This window comes from Macaca fascicularis, chromosome 13 (genome assembly GCF_037993035.2).
Source record: "Macaca fascicularis isolate 582-1 chromosome 13, T2T-MFA8v1.1".
NCBI classification, from domain to species: Eukaryota; Metazoa; Chordata; class Mammalia; order Primates; family Cercopithecidae; genus Macaca; species Macaca fascicularis.
In genome coordinates this window covers 67,195,569-67,212,064 of record NC_088387.1, presented here as the reverse complement: position 1 = coordinate 67,212,064, position 16,496 = coordinate 67,195,569, and the positions used below count along the sequence as shown (strand labels likewise).

The 16,496-nt window shown below is 43.5% G+C and overlaps 1 protein-coding gene across 12 annotated transcripts in view; it reads left to right on the top strand.

Moving 5' to 3' along the window:
* The window catches only part of SPTBN1 (spectrin beta, non-erythrocytic 1), a 214,887-nt gene that overhangs the window by 181,237 nt on the left and 17,154 nt on the right, over positions 1–16,496 (top strand). For all 12 annotated transcript variants that reach the window (XR_012422380.1, XR_012422381.1, XM_065527088.1 and 9 more), the window contains 9 exons: positions 1,441–1,531; positions 6,709–6,855; positions 8,026–8,289; positions 8,933–9,157; positions 9,634–9,723; positions 9,900–10,181; positions 10,839–10,969; positions 12,628–12,832; positions 13,256–13,630. Coding sequence is in view for 10 of the 12 variants with exons in the window: in XM_065527088.1 (XP_065383160.1) it covers positions 1,441–1,531; positions 6,709–6,855; positions 8,026–8,289; positions 8,933–9,157; positions 9,634–9,723; positions 9,900–10,181; positions 10,839–10,969; positions 12,628–12,832; positions 13,256–13,630 (1,810 nt within the window). In the remaining 2 variants the exon portion in view is untranslated. The remainder of the gene's footprint in view (positions 1–1,440; positions 1,532–6,708; positions 6,856–8,025; positions 8,290–8,932; positions 9,158–9,633; positions 9,724–9,899; positions 10,182–10,838; positions 10,970–12,627; positions 12,833–13,255; positions 13,631–16,496) is intronic.

Here is a 16,496-nt window from a genome sequence, read left to right as displayed (position 1 = left end):
AAAAAATTAAAAAGGCATTATTTCTATCTAACATATGCCTAATATTTTTATTTATAATAATTGTATATAATACTGTAATTTACATAGTATAATGATATATGATGTTATAACATGTAAATATGTATAATTTCTACTGTTCTGTAGCCACTGGTACCTGCAGGAGCTATAGGGGCAGAGGGCTTTTTCTTTTGGTTCTCCAGGCAGACAACAGCTATGACACTGCATTGTCCGCGGCCACTGAGGGCCTGTGTGGTGCATGCATCTCTACTCTAACATCTTTCTTTCTCCTGGGGAAGTTTCTTCGGACACCAGTCAGCAGCACGTGTTCACCACGCTGCTTTTACTCAGCGTGGTGGAGAATCCAAGGCTGTGTGTTCTTCCTCATCCCTGCCTCAGGGTTTGGCGGATGGAGGAGAGACCTTGTGCAGGCACAGGCAGTGAGAAATTGCTCTAAGGATCAGAATGGAAACCCAGCTGTCCTCAGTTGCACTCTGCCTTTATCCGTCTTAATACCCTGAATATAGACTGGCTTTCTTGCTTAGGCAACTCAGGAATATCAAGGAAGTGTATGTGTGGCAGTGCTTCTGAATCCTCAGTGGGTCCTCCCCTATTGGAAGTAAAGCTCTCCCCTGTTGTAGTGGAGCCACTGGAAGACAATCCTTTGCTAGGCATTCACGCTGCTCTTTCTCAGTTTCCAGTCTCTAAGCCACTGGATGCATGAAGGAAGTTTGCCAAAGAATGCTGTCACCTTCACAGCAGATGGGGAAGGAACCAAGTAGGGAGTGAGCACCCCCTTTACCTTAGCGTTTACCAAATTCAGCAGCTCTTTCCAATTCTTGCAAGTTATTTATTTAAGGTTTTGTGTTTTAACTTCTTTGAGCTTTAATTACCCTTAGCAATTGATTAAAAGTGGGATTGAGTTAGTATATAGTCTTATAGGTCTAAAAATTTTCATTCCTTTTTGTTTTATTTTTGGTGAGTTTTTTTCAAGATGAGAAACTGTTTATCAGGAAACATTTGTTTAAAGCCAGTTACATGATTATATATATTTTCTTAGCCTTGTATGTGTCACCCAGTTATAAGCTTCTTCAAAATAAGTTTCCAGTTCTCCCCCGGTGCCTAAAATAAGGACTTGTACATAGCGTGTGCTCATATTTTTTTCTCAACACCAGATTAGGAGGCACCAGATTGTATAGATCATTTGACAGTATGTTCGGCCTGTTGTGTAGTTTGGGCAGGTGTTTGGGTCTCTCTGGGACCGTGGCTTACTACTTTGGAGGATGCTAAAATCTCTTTATCTTGTCTCTTCACATTATTGAGAACTACAAGCGAACTCTTTTTAGCGTAGTTAGAAATTCAGGAAAGAAATTGATTTGTATTCTGTATTTCAAGATTCTCTACTTTCTTCTTTAAAAATTATTTTTGTTGCCATTCTAATAGACATAGGAAGAATCGTGAGACAGCCAGTGAACTTTTGATGAGGTTGAAGGACAACAGAGATCTACAGAAATTCCTGCAAGATTGTCAAGAGGTATGTTGCTTTTTAATCCCTCCATTCCTGGGTTCCAGTAATAGCAATTGCCAACCAGCATTTAGCACAAGAGCCTTTTGAATTATAAAATTAATGAAACCAGAAATCCATAGCACCCATTTGACTCGCAGGCAGGGATATGTGGCACTTCGTCAGTTCTCCAGCCTACAAGTTACAGCTTAATTAGATCATTATAATCTAGAATATTATATTAATAGTATAGTACTGCACTGTTCATTACAGTAGCCACCAGCCACAATGTCTTTATGGTTGGTTGGCTATTTCATTTTAAATTAACTATAATTAAATAAAACTAAGAGTGTAGTTCTTCCATCTCTAGCTATATTTTAGTGCTCAGTAGCCAGCTGTGACTAGTGGCTACCATGTTAGACAACACAAATATAGAACATTTCTATGGTCAAAGGAAGTTCTGTTGGATATGGATGTCCTAGAATATTGTGCAACCTAAAAGCATTTAGTGGCATGTTTTCACTCTTTAAAGCAACGTACATTTCAATGGTGTGGAAGGAAAGAACTAAAGGGAACTGAAACTGGCTACCAAGTAAGAAGTGGAGATTTTAAAAATACAAATTAGTTTCTTATTCACTTAAGACCTTCATCTGTCCATCTTTCAGGCTCTTCCCATGTGTATCTAACATGCAAAGAGCAGTAATGCTGATTCCAAGCACCAAGTTTTCACATGTGGTATTAATCTGATGATCATTGTACTATTTCATGCTCTTCTGATACATTCACAAACTTTGAAATCTAAAGTTGGCCAGAAAAAAGTAGTTTCTCTGCATGCTAGTTGGAGAATAGCATCTAGCTGATTTCACATGTGGAGTTTATGAGCATACCATATTTCTCTGTCTGCCGGAGAATAACAGACACTCAGCCCTCTCTGGTTTATTAAAATAAAAATCCTCAGGCAAAAATGGGGTGAGGAATATCCACACAAAACTGCAGGAACCTTGATGGGGCTAAGAGTATGGGGGTAGAATCAGGTCATATGCTGAGAATACAACTCCTATCATCACAGACACCCTGCATGCAAACATGTGACTGTGCATTAAAAGAAACACGTCTCCAATGACAGCTGCGTTAGATCACGTATAACAGAAGCAATCCTTTGCGTCCGTTAAACTGCTGTCTTACTGTGAATCTTGCAATATGCTCTTGCAGCAAAACCTTAAGAAGGAAAGCCCCTAAACTATGAAGCTTAGGGTCTGTCAGCTTTAAGCACCACATTGATGAATCTAGGTCTCTGGGGGATTTGCCTGGAGCCAGACAGGCTGAAGACAGGAGTGCCTCTTCTAAGTGACACGCAAGCATTAGTAACCCATTTGAATAGGATACTCACTTACAGAGGCATTCGTGTTCCAAGACAGGGCATAGAAGAGAGTAATGGGATCTAAAGCTAGCTATATGGAGTTGGCCTAGTGTGCTGTAGTAATACCAGTTGCCATTTTTCACCATAGGGAGTAAAAGGGATGAAGAGGTGTTTGCAGCTTGGACTGTGCCTTCCACAGATTGGTAGTCCCTGTTCCACGTTGAGGAACCATCAGTGACTCCCTGTAACCTCAGCCCATATTCCTGGAGATGGGGAGGTCAATGGGATCCCACACTCCTGCTTTTAAAGGGCAAGTTAATAAGATGAAATTCATTTACCTAACCATGGTAAAGCTAAGGTTAAATCTGAGGAAAAGAAGGCCGGGGTGCGAGCACATGAGTGGCCAGGGAACCCTTGAGAGAAACTCATTTGTATTGGAAATTTCCAGTCTCTTATTTTCCACTGACATATGTAGATTTCACAAGTAGACATATATGGGAAAATAAATACATAAAGTTTTAGTTCTTCCCGATGGAATCACAGGAAATGGTCAGTCTTAATAGGTCTTTAGATCTTTGTTTCCACTTGCTCTAAATTAGCATCCCTGGTTATGAGGAGTTCTTTCCTCCACACACACCTTGGCTGAGTTCCAGTGATTGTGAGGCATGCCCAGGGGCTCTGTCTTCTGTGACTTCTCCTCAAAGGACACAGGAAAATTTAGGTGGGGCTTTTTATGTCCAGGAGATGATTTGCATATCTCCATGTGATTGCTCTGCCAACTCATCTTGGTTTATCCTGTCTTCCCTTGTTCTGCCTGTCTGTCCTTGAGCCACATTAGAAGTTAGTACAGCCATAGTGCGTGTGGGAGGTGTCGTGTATCCCACACCAGCATGTATAGTCTCTGCATGGTTGGTGGAATTTAGGTCAAGCTTGGGGGCTCTAAAACTCTTGGTATAGTACTATAATCAAAAGGGTGATACAGTCATTGGCTATAAATTTTCCCATCATTCAGCCTTATTAAAATATACCCCTTTTAAGCCAGAATCTTTTGAGAATGGTGTTTGTGTGTGGACCAGCCCTACATTTGATAATCTACCTGTCATTCTGGTAGATATTTACAGAGCACTCAGAGGTCAAATTTATTATTATTACAGGATGTTGGTATTGTTCAAGATATGGGGAATCCAGGGGTTTGTCTCTTTTTTCGGCTTCCTTCCTTGTTGGGTGCCTTGGCTAGAGAAGGTGTGGGTTGTAAGATCCACCCCTGTTGCCACCCGCATAAACATCGCCTAGATGAGGACAACTATTATACCAGCAATACAGTATGCTGGCATATACAGTATGCTGGAATGAGCAGGGACCCTCCTATTCCCAGTTACAGTGGGAAGATAGAGACCATCATCATCTTTGTAGTGTTTTTGTTTTGTTTTGAGACAGGGTCTCTCTCTGTTGCTCAGGCGGGAGTGCAGTGGTGGGATCTCGGCTCACTACAGCCCCCACCTCCCGGGTTCAAGCGAGTCTCCTACCTCAGCCTTCCGAATAGCTGGGATTCCAGGCACGTGCCACCACACCCAGCTAGTTTTTGTATTTTTAGTAGAGATGAGGGTTCACCCTCTTGGCCAGGCTGGTCTTGAACTCCTGGCCTCAAGTGATCCACCCTCCTTGGCCTCCTGAAGTGCTGGGATTACAGGCGTGAGTCACCGCACCTGGCCTGTAGTGTTATTTTAATGTGATGTCCTGAAAAATGAATGAATGATTTTAAAGGTGTTCCTTTTTTTGTTGTATTTCCTCACGCTATACCACCTATTTTCTGGAACTGATTTTTATTTTTCCAGGAAGGCAGGCAGTATGTCTACATGTGTCTGGTACAGGGATGTGAGTTAATCCTTTGCTGTTAGCTTAATTCAATGATCAAAGTATTTTTTCCTTATCTTTTTCCAATCTGCACAGTGTTCTTTTCTGCAGAGAATGAGTAAATTCTTAAATGACCTTTGTAAATGCCCACAAATAATAACTGTAGCTCTGGCTCCAGAATGCTGATGAACTAGCAAGTTCCATAGATCCATTTCATTGTGCTGTATCGCATGATGCTTTATCTGTAGGATGATGTGTTCAGCAAAGAGCAGATTTGTTTATAAGCCTCTGATTTTTATGTAGCGCTCCCTCTCTCTCTTTTTAATCCCTCTTCGGTAGGTGGTTATGAATAGTGAAAATATGTGAATGTCCTTGGCACTTGGAATCGATAAACGCCTTCTATTTTGTGTGTATGTACAGAACACAGGGAAACATTTTGTCATTCAGTTTCCCTTTAACCTCTTTTCCCCTAAGATTGAATGGCCATAGTCTTTCAGATTTAGCTGCCCAGAAAACTGGAACATAGATAATTATTTCAAAGTAGGAAGTGCAGTGCCTTTATTGTGTAATACATCCATTGTCTTTGATGACAAAGGGCTTTATGAGATTTGCTAGTTTTTCCCTCAACCAAGAGTGACATCAAAAATCTCACTACCTTTTGCTTTTAACCCCCTCCCACCCTCTGGCCCCTGTGCCATTCCCTGCGTGGTGAGTAGCCCGAGAAAGGTAAGGACAGTACCCAAGAGTTCACCCACTTTCAGAGTCGGGGGCTCCTGTGACCCACATCACTATCCTTGACATCATTTCCAAAAAACAAATCTCGGGGGGGGCCTTTCCTGGCAGCAGCCCACAGCGGGAGTGGAAGGGCCTTGGAAATGTTAATTCTGTAAGTACTTCTACTGGTTTTATGTGCCACTTCTAGATCTTTGTTGATAGATCCATGAAGGATTTAAGGTGCCAATTTGCTGTGACAATAACTGGTATAAAAGTGGGCTTCTCACGGTCACTCAGGAGAAGAGATATGGTCCCTTCAGTTGGTTGCTTCTAATTCCAGGCTGGCTCTGCATTCTTTTGTGTATCCAGCCTGGGCAAAAAAAAGCTCTTCCTAGGTTAGCACAGCAAATGGGGTGGGAATCAGAACTCTGGCATGGCCCTTACAGGCAGGCAGTAATGAGCCAGGGCCGATTCCGGATGGAAGCCAGGAAAAGTGGGTCTGGGCCTGGCGTTTGGCTGACCCCAGTAAGACAGCTCCTTTCTCAGGTCTGTCAGCGGCCGGCAGCCTTTGTGTGGCTCTCCAGAGTTCAGATCCAAGCGGACATGTTGAGTCTCAAAATCAAGTCCTGTGAAGTGTTCTTGGTGTGAATGAAAGGTTTTTAGAGAACTTGAGGCTATAGAAAAAGAGGTGAAGGTGACTCAAACTTGAAGGAAACATTGAAAGGGCATCATTGTTGCCTTAGCCCTACAGTGAGCAAGTTATTTATGCCTTTTGGCATTCCCTTCGATGCACCCGCAAAAAGGAGGAGGTTACAAATAAGCAGTTTTTGTTTTGTTTTTTTAAATAAAAAAGAACTAAAAGAGTTAGAAGGATTGCCAAATGGGATAAAAGTCAATCATGATTAACATGGTATAGCTGACACAGGTATTTGGAAGAGAAAAAGGGTCGTGTCTTGGACTGGTCAGGGCAGAATTTTAAACACGGGCCTTTTGTGGGGAAAGCCAGTTTTGAGTGCCCAACAGTTTGAAAGCTGGCTTATAGAGCTTTTGTACTTCTGGAATGAATGTTAGATATAGTTTGGAGCAGAGCTCAGGTACAAGCTCCATCTAATGGACACCTGTCATGACGGGTCGGAGTTGTGAAGTTAAATATTTGGCTGTCTGTCACCATGGAAATGTGTGTAGTATGCATAATATGACATAAACACAACCCATTGCAGGTGGAAAAAAGGCTGATGTCTAGGATCACAATCGCTGAATCCTTCTGATCTTTCCCTAGCTGTCTCTCTGGATCAATGAGAAGATGCTCACGGCCCAGGACATGTCTTACGATGAAGCCAGAAATCTGCACAGTAAATGGTTGAAGCATCAAGCATTTATGGCAGAACTTGCATCCAACAAAGAATGGCTTGACAAAATCGAGAAGGTGAGTTAAAACATTTGATGTGGCCATGGTGAGAAAACGAACAGGGTAGTAATAACCTCCATTTTATTTAGCACATTTTCCAAAACATCTGAGTCTTATCTGTACATTTACGTAAGTTACACAGCCAGTAATAGCAGCTCTCTTTGCACTTACGGGTTCCTGAATTCAACCCATCAAAAGGGAAAAAAACAGAAACCCAACCAGATAGTAGAAAATGCTTGATTTATCTTAGAACGAATATTAGGCATTTAGTTTCTATCATGCCTCTCATCTGCTGTTGCTGATGGACTGTGAGCTCTCATGCAGGGATTCCACTATCTTGATCATATTATTTGTGTTGCACTGTGACAGATTGCACATAATTTTAAATATATACATATTTTTTAAAATTCCTTTTTCCTGTGAGACTACTGTATACCAGGCACTATAATAATTATTATAACGTGTAATTCTGGCACAGAGATTCCGTGCAGCATAACTGAAGATGAACGTGGAGTTCCCCACCCCTCCCTTCTCTCCTTTTAGACTTTTTAAATTGTTTCAGATTCTTCATGGTTAAAATAATGTGTTGGCGGGGCATGGTGGCTCACGCCTGTAATCCCAGCACTTTGAGAGGCCAAGGCAGGTGAATTACTTGAGGCCAGGAGTTTGAGACCAGCTTGGCCAACATGGGGAAACCCCATCTCTATGAAACGTACAAAAATAGCCAGGCCTGGTGGTGTGCGCCTGTAATCCCAGCTATTGGGGAGGCTGAGGCATGAGCCCAGGAGGCAGAGGTTGCAGTGAGCTAAGATCACGCCACTGTACTTCAGCCTGGGTGACAGAACAAGACCCTGTCTCAAAATAATAACAATAGTAATAATGTGTTTTATATCATCTTTGGTCATGGAGTAGAGGGGATGAAGTCAGGTTATTAGCATTCATTATTCCATTGCCTCAGTTGAAACTGTTTTAGCATTTAGCATTTATTGCTTCATTCCCATGAAACCCATGTAATGTATGCAAGCTAGGCCATTGTTGATTTTATTGAGCAGTAACTTCATGTGGAAATACTGTGTGTGTTGAATGAGTGGGTAAATCACAGATCAAATGTCCTAAGTTTGTTTTTCACAGTGACATTTTTTCTGTAGCAAACTGTTTATTTACAACCATGCTGGTTTTGTTTTCCAGGAAGGAATGCAGCTCATTTCAGAAAAGCCTGAGACGGAACCTGTGGTGAAGGAGAAACTCACTGGTTTACATGAAATGTGGGAAGTCCTTGAATCTACTACCCAGACCAAGGCCCAGCGGCTCTTTGATGCAAACAAGGCCGAACTTTTCACCCAGAGCTGCGCAGATCTAGACAAATGGCTGCACGGCCTGGAGAGTCAGATTCAGTCTGATGACTACGGCAAAGACCTGACCAGCGTCAATATCCTGCTGAAAAAGCAACAGGCAAGTGGACAAGCCATCATGGACTTGGGTTTGTTTCTGTTTTACAGCCGTAGTCCTTACAGTCTTTTCTCACTCACTGCATTCTCAGGAGTCCACCTTCCATGGGAAGGCATTTTGTAACCCAGAAAAGTACTTGCTCTAACAGCATCATACAACATTTCCAGAATAGAAAGCTACCTGTCCAGCCTAGAAAGACACAGTATTAGGAGTATTGGGTGTCGGCTGTCTGTGTATGGGATTGATAATTTTCTTAGTTAATAGGTGTTATCGCTATTTAACAGTTAAATAAATACTCATCTCACTCAATTCTGCATTTTACATTAAAGAAATATTCACATACTTTGTTGTTTAACATCTTGATTTGTGACAGTTATCTGAGTTGTTCAAGGCACTTTATAGATAATAAAAGTAACTGTTTATATTACATCACTGTAGAGGGCTTTAAGGGCAAATGAATTTACCTCAAATTTACTTGAAAACAGTTCCATTGATGTTGAAAAAGCTAATCAGTGGCAAAATCTTCCAGTGGCTCCCATTGCTGGCTTTGCAGTGTGGCCAAGTCCCTGGCCCAGCAGTTCTGCTTAGAGCCAGTCACTGCAAAAGTAGTCTCTGCTGAGCGCTGAGGCTGCTTCTTTGCCTTCAGATGCTGGAGAATCAGATGGAAGTGCGGAAGAAGGAGATCGAAGAGCTCCAAAGCCAAGCCCAGGCCCTGAGTCAGGAAGGGAAGAGCACCGACGAGGTGGACAGCAAGCGCCTCACTGTGCAGACCAAGTTCATGGAGTTGCTGGAGCCCTTGAACGAGAGGAAGCATAACCTGCTGGCCTCCAAAGAGATCCATCAGTTCAACAGGGATGTGGAGGACGAGATCGTGAGTCAACCCCGGCTGCACACATGGCTTTTCCACAAGCCCCCTTGCCTGTCCTAAAGCCCATGTTCTCACTTCTCAGTCAACCTCACCTTGGGCCACGTTGGCAAGTTGAGCTGTCAGAGTCCACGCTCTGGATGGTCTAAAGTTTCTTTCCCTTTTCACACTAAGTGCAACTCCATTGTGCCTCTCATGTTATCTAGGGATACTCTAGGATTTTAACGGCCCTAAAACAGACTTTTTAAAAGTAATGAGGACTCACAGTGAGTCTGATCTTGAGGATGAGGTAAAGTTGGAAATACTCTCCCTACCCCTGTCTCGGAGAACAAGGGCATGCTTCCCCAGACAGCCCTCCCGAGGGGGCTGAGCACTCTCTGAAGCTCACCCTTGCTGTCCCTCACTGCCCCTCACCGCTCTTGTTTCTATTGTGTATTTGTTCCTCTGAGTGGATCTGACCACTTATTTACAATTTTTCCCAGTTGTGGGTTGGAGAGAGGATGCCTTTGGCAACTTCCACGGATCATGGCCACAACCTCCAGACTGTGCAGCTGTTAATAAAGAAAAATCAGGTAAGCCTTTCTGCTCGGGCTATCTCTGTCTGATAAATAATTGCTCTAAATTATGAGACTGAGAATGGCAGAGAGTTTTGAAGCCTTGCGATTTCTTTTTGGCCCTAACAGCTTGACATAAGCACCAGACGGTTGCCATTTAGCAAGCCTTTGTGTGTGTTGTCTACTCCCTCCAGACCCTCCAGAAAGAAATCCAGGGACACCAGCCTCGCATTGATGACATCTTTGAGAGGAGCCAAAACATCGTCACCGACAGCAGCAGCCTCAACGCTGAGGCCATCAGACAGAGGCTTGCCGACCTGAAGCAGCTGTGGGGTCTCCTCATTGAGGAGACGGAGAAACGCCACAGGCGGCTGGAGGAGGCACACCGGGCCCAGCAGTACTACTTTGACGCTGCCGAGGCCGAAGCCTGGATGAGCGAGCAGGAGCTGTACATGATGTCAGAGGAGAAGGCCAAGGTGAGAGGAGGCGGGAAGCATCCCTGCCCCAGGTGAACCTTGGATTTAAACCCTGAGCTTACTTTCTGCTGGCGGCTCTGTCTTCATAAAAACTTCCCTTGTAGCCTTTGAGTGTTAAGGGGACACCATGTGCATGAAGGTGTCTGAAGTCCAGCTGCTGGTTTCCCTTTGCTGCAGCATTTTCTTATCTGAACCCTAGTGTGCCATTAAGACCAGGTTCATCCCTTCATCTTTGAAATATGCCAGAGTCCTTCCTGCTATCTATTTATAGGTTCCCTAAACTTTACAAAATACAGGATGGCTTGGAGACAATTTGAAAGTATCGCAAGGTTCCCGGAATGCTGTCATTACATAACTGATGGACCTTGAGGAATTCCAGTGAACCAGGCACACTTGGTCTGCCCAAGCTTTTCTCTGAGAGGGGCCCTGCTCATTCTGTGTCCTCCTTGTGTTTATCTTCTGCACAGGCTTCTGTGGTCCAGTCCATATGAAAGCTCTTGGAACACTTCTGTGTTCCACTGTCCATACCGTACCTCTGGAGTTTCTCTTTCTACTGATCCTTCCTCCTACCCTGCTGAGCAGCTGGTCTGTCGCTCCTTAAGGTGGTGTAGGGCCGGAGGGGACAGCTGTGGTTGTGACGTTTTACTGTCTTTGTAGGATGAGCAGAGTGCTGTCTCCATGTTGAAGAAGCACCAGATCTTAGAACAAGCTGTGGAGGACTATGCAGAGACTGTGCATCAGCTCTCCAAGACCAGCCGGGCCCTGGTGGCCGACAGCCATCCTGAAAGGTGAGTGCTGCTTCATGAGGTTGAGACCCGGCTGTCGATTCCTCTCAGTGAGGGTCTCTTGCTAACCCCCACCAAAAGAAAATGGCAGCATTCATCATGAATTGCTGGTAAGGCAAATCTTTGAGAAGCATTTTTAAAACAGTCCCATCATTTAAAACATCCTATCATGATTAGGATGGGTGAACTGTTACACTAGGAAATTGCTCTTGTGGGTTAAATATCTCCTTCTAGCCAAGGGTCTCCTGAAAGAGTATTGGTGTCATGAGTCAAAAGTACAGGTTGACTAGGCTGGGCAGTCAACGTACAGTGGCTTAGACTTGTAATCCCAGCACTTTAGCAAGCCAAGGTGGGAGGATTGCTTGAGCCCGGGGGCCAAAGACCAATCTCAGCAATGTGGCGAAACCTCATCTCTACAAAACATATGAAAAACAGCTGGGTATGGTGGCACACATCTGTACTAAGCTACTCAGGAGGCTGAGATTGGGAGGATGGTTTGAGTCCAGGAGTTTGAGGCCACAGTGAACCATGATCACACTGCTGCGCTCCAGCCTGGGTGACAGAGTGAGACCTTGTCTCAAAAAAATAAAAATGATCAGAAGTACAGGTTGACTTGCATGGTGGATACAGATAGTCATAGCACTTACCCTTGGGTTGAAAAAGTCATCCAGTTTAGGGAAGTAATTACTAGTTTTAAGAGGAGCATTAGACAAGAATGCATGGACCTATAAAATGAAGGGGCTCCCAGGAAGAACAAAATGAAAACACCTCCTAACTCTTAGATATCAAGTGATTAGAACACCCTCGAGGAAAAAAAAAAAAGAAGTGAGTGTGTAGTACTCATCCACTCTATACCAGGCCCCTGTATTAACTTCCAAAGCAGTCATTTTAGGCTTTTTGTGTAAATACCTTTTATGATTTGGAAAGGAATTGGCCTTGTGCATTTAACCAGGGCAGGTTAGGGGAGATGAGGTCAGTGGCTCTGTTGGTGTAGGAGGTTCTTAAGATGTTCATGATCAGGATTCATCACTCTGGGGGGAAGTTGGAGGGAGGGGGATTCAGTCTCCTGACTGAGCACCTGGGACTCATGAGATGGAGCAGCTGGTCCAGCCCTCCTAACAAGGATGGGCACTCAGCCCAGGGAAGGTAGAGGGCCATGCGTGCCACACTGGCTGTGTCATTTGTCCCTCTGGTAGCACAGTACCAGAGAATGCAAGACTGCTCTGGATTTTACATTAACTTAGTTTTTCTTTTGCCACCTTCCTGACTGGGAAGATTTTTGCATTAACTTTTAACGTCAAAGGAAATCCTGATTTGCAGAGCCAGAGGTGCAGAGAGAATTTCCTCCTCTCCCTGCTAAATTTGCCTACCCCCACTATTCACTGCAGCAGAGTGAGGCACTACCCATCCCTAGTGTAATAGTAGGGGTAGGCGAATTTAGCTTACACATTGGCTCTTTTGTTTACATATTGGCTTTTCGTGACTTCAAATTGTGGCCAATTTCAGAGTTTTATTTTTCATGCTAAGTAGGTTAACCAGAGTTTCCTTTGAGAAATATGATGTAATATGTTCTCCCATTATCTCCACCTCATTTGTTTTTCCCCTGAAGAAAATTGACATTTAAGATTCTTTTTCTCCCCATTGCTTCCTTTCTTTTTCAGTGAGCGCATTAGCATGCGGCAATCCAAAGTGGATAAACTGTACGCTGGTCTGAAAGACCTTGCTGAAGAGAGAAGAGGCAAGCTGGATGAGAGACACAGATTATTCCAGCTCAACCGGGAGGTGGACGACCTGGAGCAGTGGATCGCTGAGAGGGAGGTGGTCGCAGGGTCCCATGAACTGGGACAGGACTATGAGCATGTCACGGCAAGTACTTGAGGCAGTGCATGAGTTGGCTGTGCAGTGAGCGATGGTGTGGAAGGCCATTTGCATTCCTTATCTGTGAGCAGATGAAATGCCCTGGACTCCAATCAGAGGTCTTGGGGTTTAGTTTTAAGGTGGTGTTTCTTTTTTAAGCAGGTGACTTGCATTTAGCTTGGCTAACCTCTCTGTGCACCCCTTCCGCCAGTAGTAAAAGGAGGTGGAGGTAGTGCCTCACTCTGCTGCAGTGAGCAAGAAGGAAACCCAGTTGCTAAGACATTCTCGAGCTAAGATCTGTTGTTCTTAAGTCTTGAGTATTATTGGTTACATCTTGCTTAGAGGCAATTTCTTTCCAAAGGGTATTCATGTGATCAAGAAATACAGAGTTCACAGTGCTCTCACTGATTTCCTTACCCATCCCTGTTTCAGATGTTACAAGAACGATTCCGGGAATTTGCCCGAGACACCGGGAACATTGGACAGGAACGTGTGGACACGGTCAATCACATGGCAGATGAGCTCATCAACTCTGGACATTCAGATGCCGCCACCATTGCTGAATGGAAGGACGGCCTCAATGAAGCCTGGGCCGACCTCCTGGAGCTCATTGACACAAGAACACAGATTCTTGCCGCTTCCTATGAACTGCACAAGTTTTACCACGATGCCAAGGAGATCTTTGGGCGTATACAGGACAAACACAAGAAACTCCCTGAGGAGCTTGGGAGAGATCAGAACACAGTGGAGACCTTACAGAGAATGCACACTACATTTGAGCATGACATCCAGGCTCTGGGCACACAGGTGGGTAGGGCAGCCACCCAGGGGTGCTGGGGAGGCTTTTTCTCCATAGAACGTCTTTGGGCATTTGTAAGTATCTCCCTGTTCCTTGGCTCCTCAAAATAATTGCCCCAATTAAGCACATACATGTACCCACTTTGTAATAGTGCTCCATTTGGGAAAACGTATCAGTCCCTAAAGGTCTGCGTTTGCCACATTTGCGAACATTAGATGAGTGCCCCCATGATTAAAATAAATACAGCAGATGCATACACAAACATTTGCAAGTTATAGGCCTCAGCAAGTGTTTTTACTATGTTAGCATATCCATCCAGAACAATTTCCAAAATAATACCTTACTATTTTTCATCAATCAGGTTCTAAGTTACATGTCTAGAAAAAGAAAGAACAGGATTCTGCGTGCCTCATCCCCAGTATAAAATGACTGGAACTAAGACTTTGTTTAAAAGATGTTTGACAAAGTAGTAACAATATAACAGAATCTAGTGTAATCACTCTCTAGTTTTCTTTCTGATCTCTGCACAGTTTCTTGTTTGGTCTTCTGCCTTTTAATTGAAAAACAAATGTAGTTTTTTTTCTTCTAAGTTTCATGGCCCTAGAGAAGAAGCCAATTTTATTTAAGATGTTATCCCTGATTATGTCAGGGGTTCTTGTTGTTAAGAGTATATTGGCCGGGCGCGGTGGCTCAAGCCTGTAATCCCAGCACTTTGGGAGGCCGAGACGGGTGGATCACGAGGTCAGGAGATCGAGACCATCCTGGCTAACACGGTGAAACCCCTCTCTACTAAAAAATACAAAAAACTAGCCGGGTGAGGTGGCGGGCGCCTGTAGTCCCAGCTACTCGGGAGGCTGAGGCAGGAGAATGGCGTAAACCTGGGAGGCGGAGCTTGCAGTGAGCTGAGATCCGGCCACTGCACCCCAGCCTGGGCGGCAGAGCAAGACTCCGTCTCAAAAAAAAAAAAAAAAGGAGTATATTGAGTATCTAAATTATCTCAGCTTTTTCTGTTGAAAGCCAAATAGTAAGTATTTTCAGCTTTATGAGATACACACACTCTGTTGCAGCTCTGCCCTCTGTTATTGTAGCATAAAGCAGCCATAGACGGTGAGAAGATGAATGAACGTAGCTGTGTTCCAATAAATCTTCATTTACAGAAACAAGCCACCCAGATATGGCCTTGGGCTGACCCAGTCTAGTGCCTCAGCCTCTAAATAGCTTTGGTATACTTTGGGATTTGTTCTGTGAAGGGACCACCATGATTGTTGTTCTCTCTCACTTCCCCTTAATTCTTAATTCCTGTCACTATGACTGCAAGTTTAATTTACGTCTTTAAGCTTTGGTTCCCTAGTAGTTTAAGGATTGAGGTGCAAAACATACGATATAGTGAGATCTCTAGAAATGTTTTCTAATTATTATTATATAACAAAAGTTTAGGGAAACATGAGATACCTAGAGATAGAATTTAAAAACACCTTAGCAATGTAGGTCTTTCCTCTGCACCTCTAAAATCATTTACTTTTAGAACTGCAAGACACTTGAGAGACAGTGGAGTTGCTCTCTCATTTTTTCATTAAATGCCTGCGCCTCATTAGACTTAGAGATGAGGAAGCCCAAGAAGGGTCTCGGAACATCCAGGGTAGGAATCTAGTCCCTCGAGTCTGATAGTCTGCACCTCGCCATACCCACTGTGCTATGATGTTTATAGCAGTGAAAAGGATGTGTGTCCTACTGCAGGTATTGACCTGATCTGGGTTTCTTTTCACAGAATAACAGCAGAAGGGAAGGCTCTTGGTGCAAGCTCCCAGGAGCATGTGGTGCTTCCTCTTTGGTTGTTTCCTTTTGTGCCAGCTTCTCCTGCCACTGTCTCCATTCTGCACGGGAGCTGTGGGAGTGACACATAGCACTGATGGAGGTCTTGAGTGGTTATGCAAAGCAATAGTTCATATTTGTGGAAATTTTCACTTTTGCTGTCCTCTTTTACCTTACATTTTATTGTCAGCAAATTGAAAACAGCCAGAGACACGGAAACAGGTGTTTTGAAAAATGTGGTTCATTGTGTAGGAAAATTAGCTTTTCAAGTAATTTCCTGGGAATTTGTTCATTGTAATTTGAGTTAAAACTGAGCCATAATCAAAGAATATTTCTAAAAATCCTTTAGGATATGGAAATCAAATCACACTGGAAACCAGAGCCTGTTGGTTCTTTTTTGCATCTTTTGCAGAAACTGCTTTTTTTTTTTTTTTAAACCTATTATCACCTAAAGTGCTTCTGTGCAATCGAGGGTCAGTAATCCACCTCCCCACAAGCCCTAGTGCTGCCCATCCCTACCCCCTTTTACCCCACTTAGCATTTCTCCATGTACTACTGTCATAGACATCTAAAAGTTCTCATCATCCAGGACAGTTGTCTACAGACTTCTTTGATCACGCAGCTTTATCAGTACATGATGATTGGGTGTCCATTTCCCTATATATGTATGTCTTTAATGAGGCATTGTACACAAGTATGGCACTACTAGTGTTACATACTTCATATAAGACATTTAAGAGGAGAAAATTTAACTATAAAATTAGCCGCACTTACTAGCTTCAGTTTTAAAGACATATACTGCTCCCCCAAAAAAGGTAAGAGTATATTCTTATTTTTGTTTTTATAGAGGAAAAATATTATGCACGTTGTCTGTACTGTTTATTCCAGTTAATTGTCATCTTGGAGTGCTTTTTGTGTGACTACATAGAAGCCCTTCCTCATTCTTTTTCATGACTGAGCAGGAGTCTCCTGCTGGATGCACCATCATTAATTTAACCAGTCATTCACTGATGGTCACTTTATTTTCAGTCTTTTGCTTTTACATATACTGCTGCAGTAAAT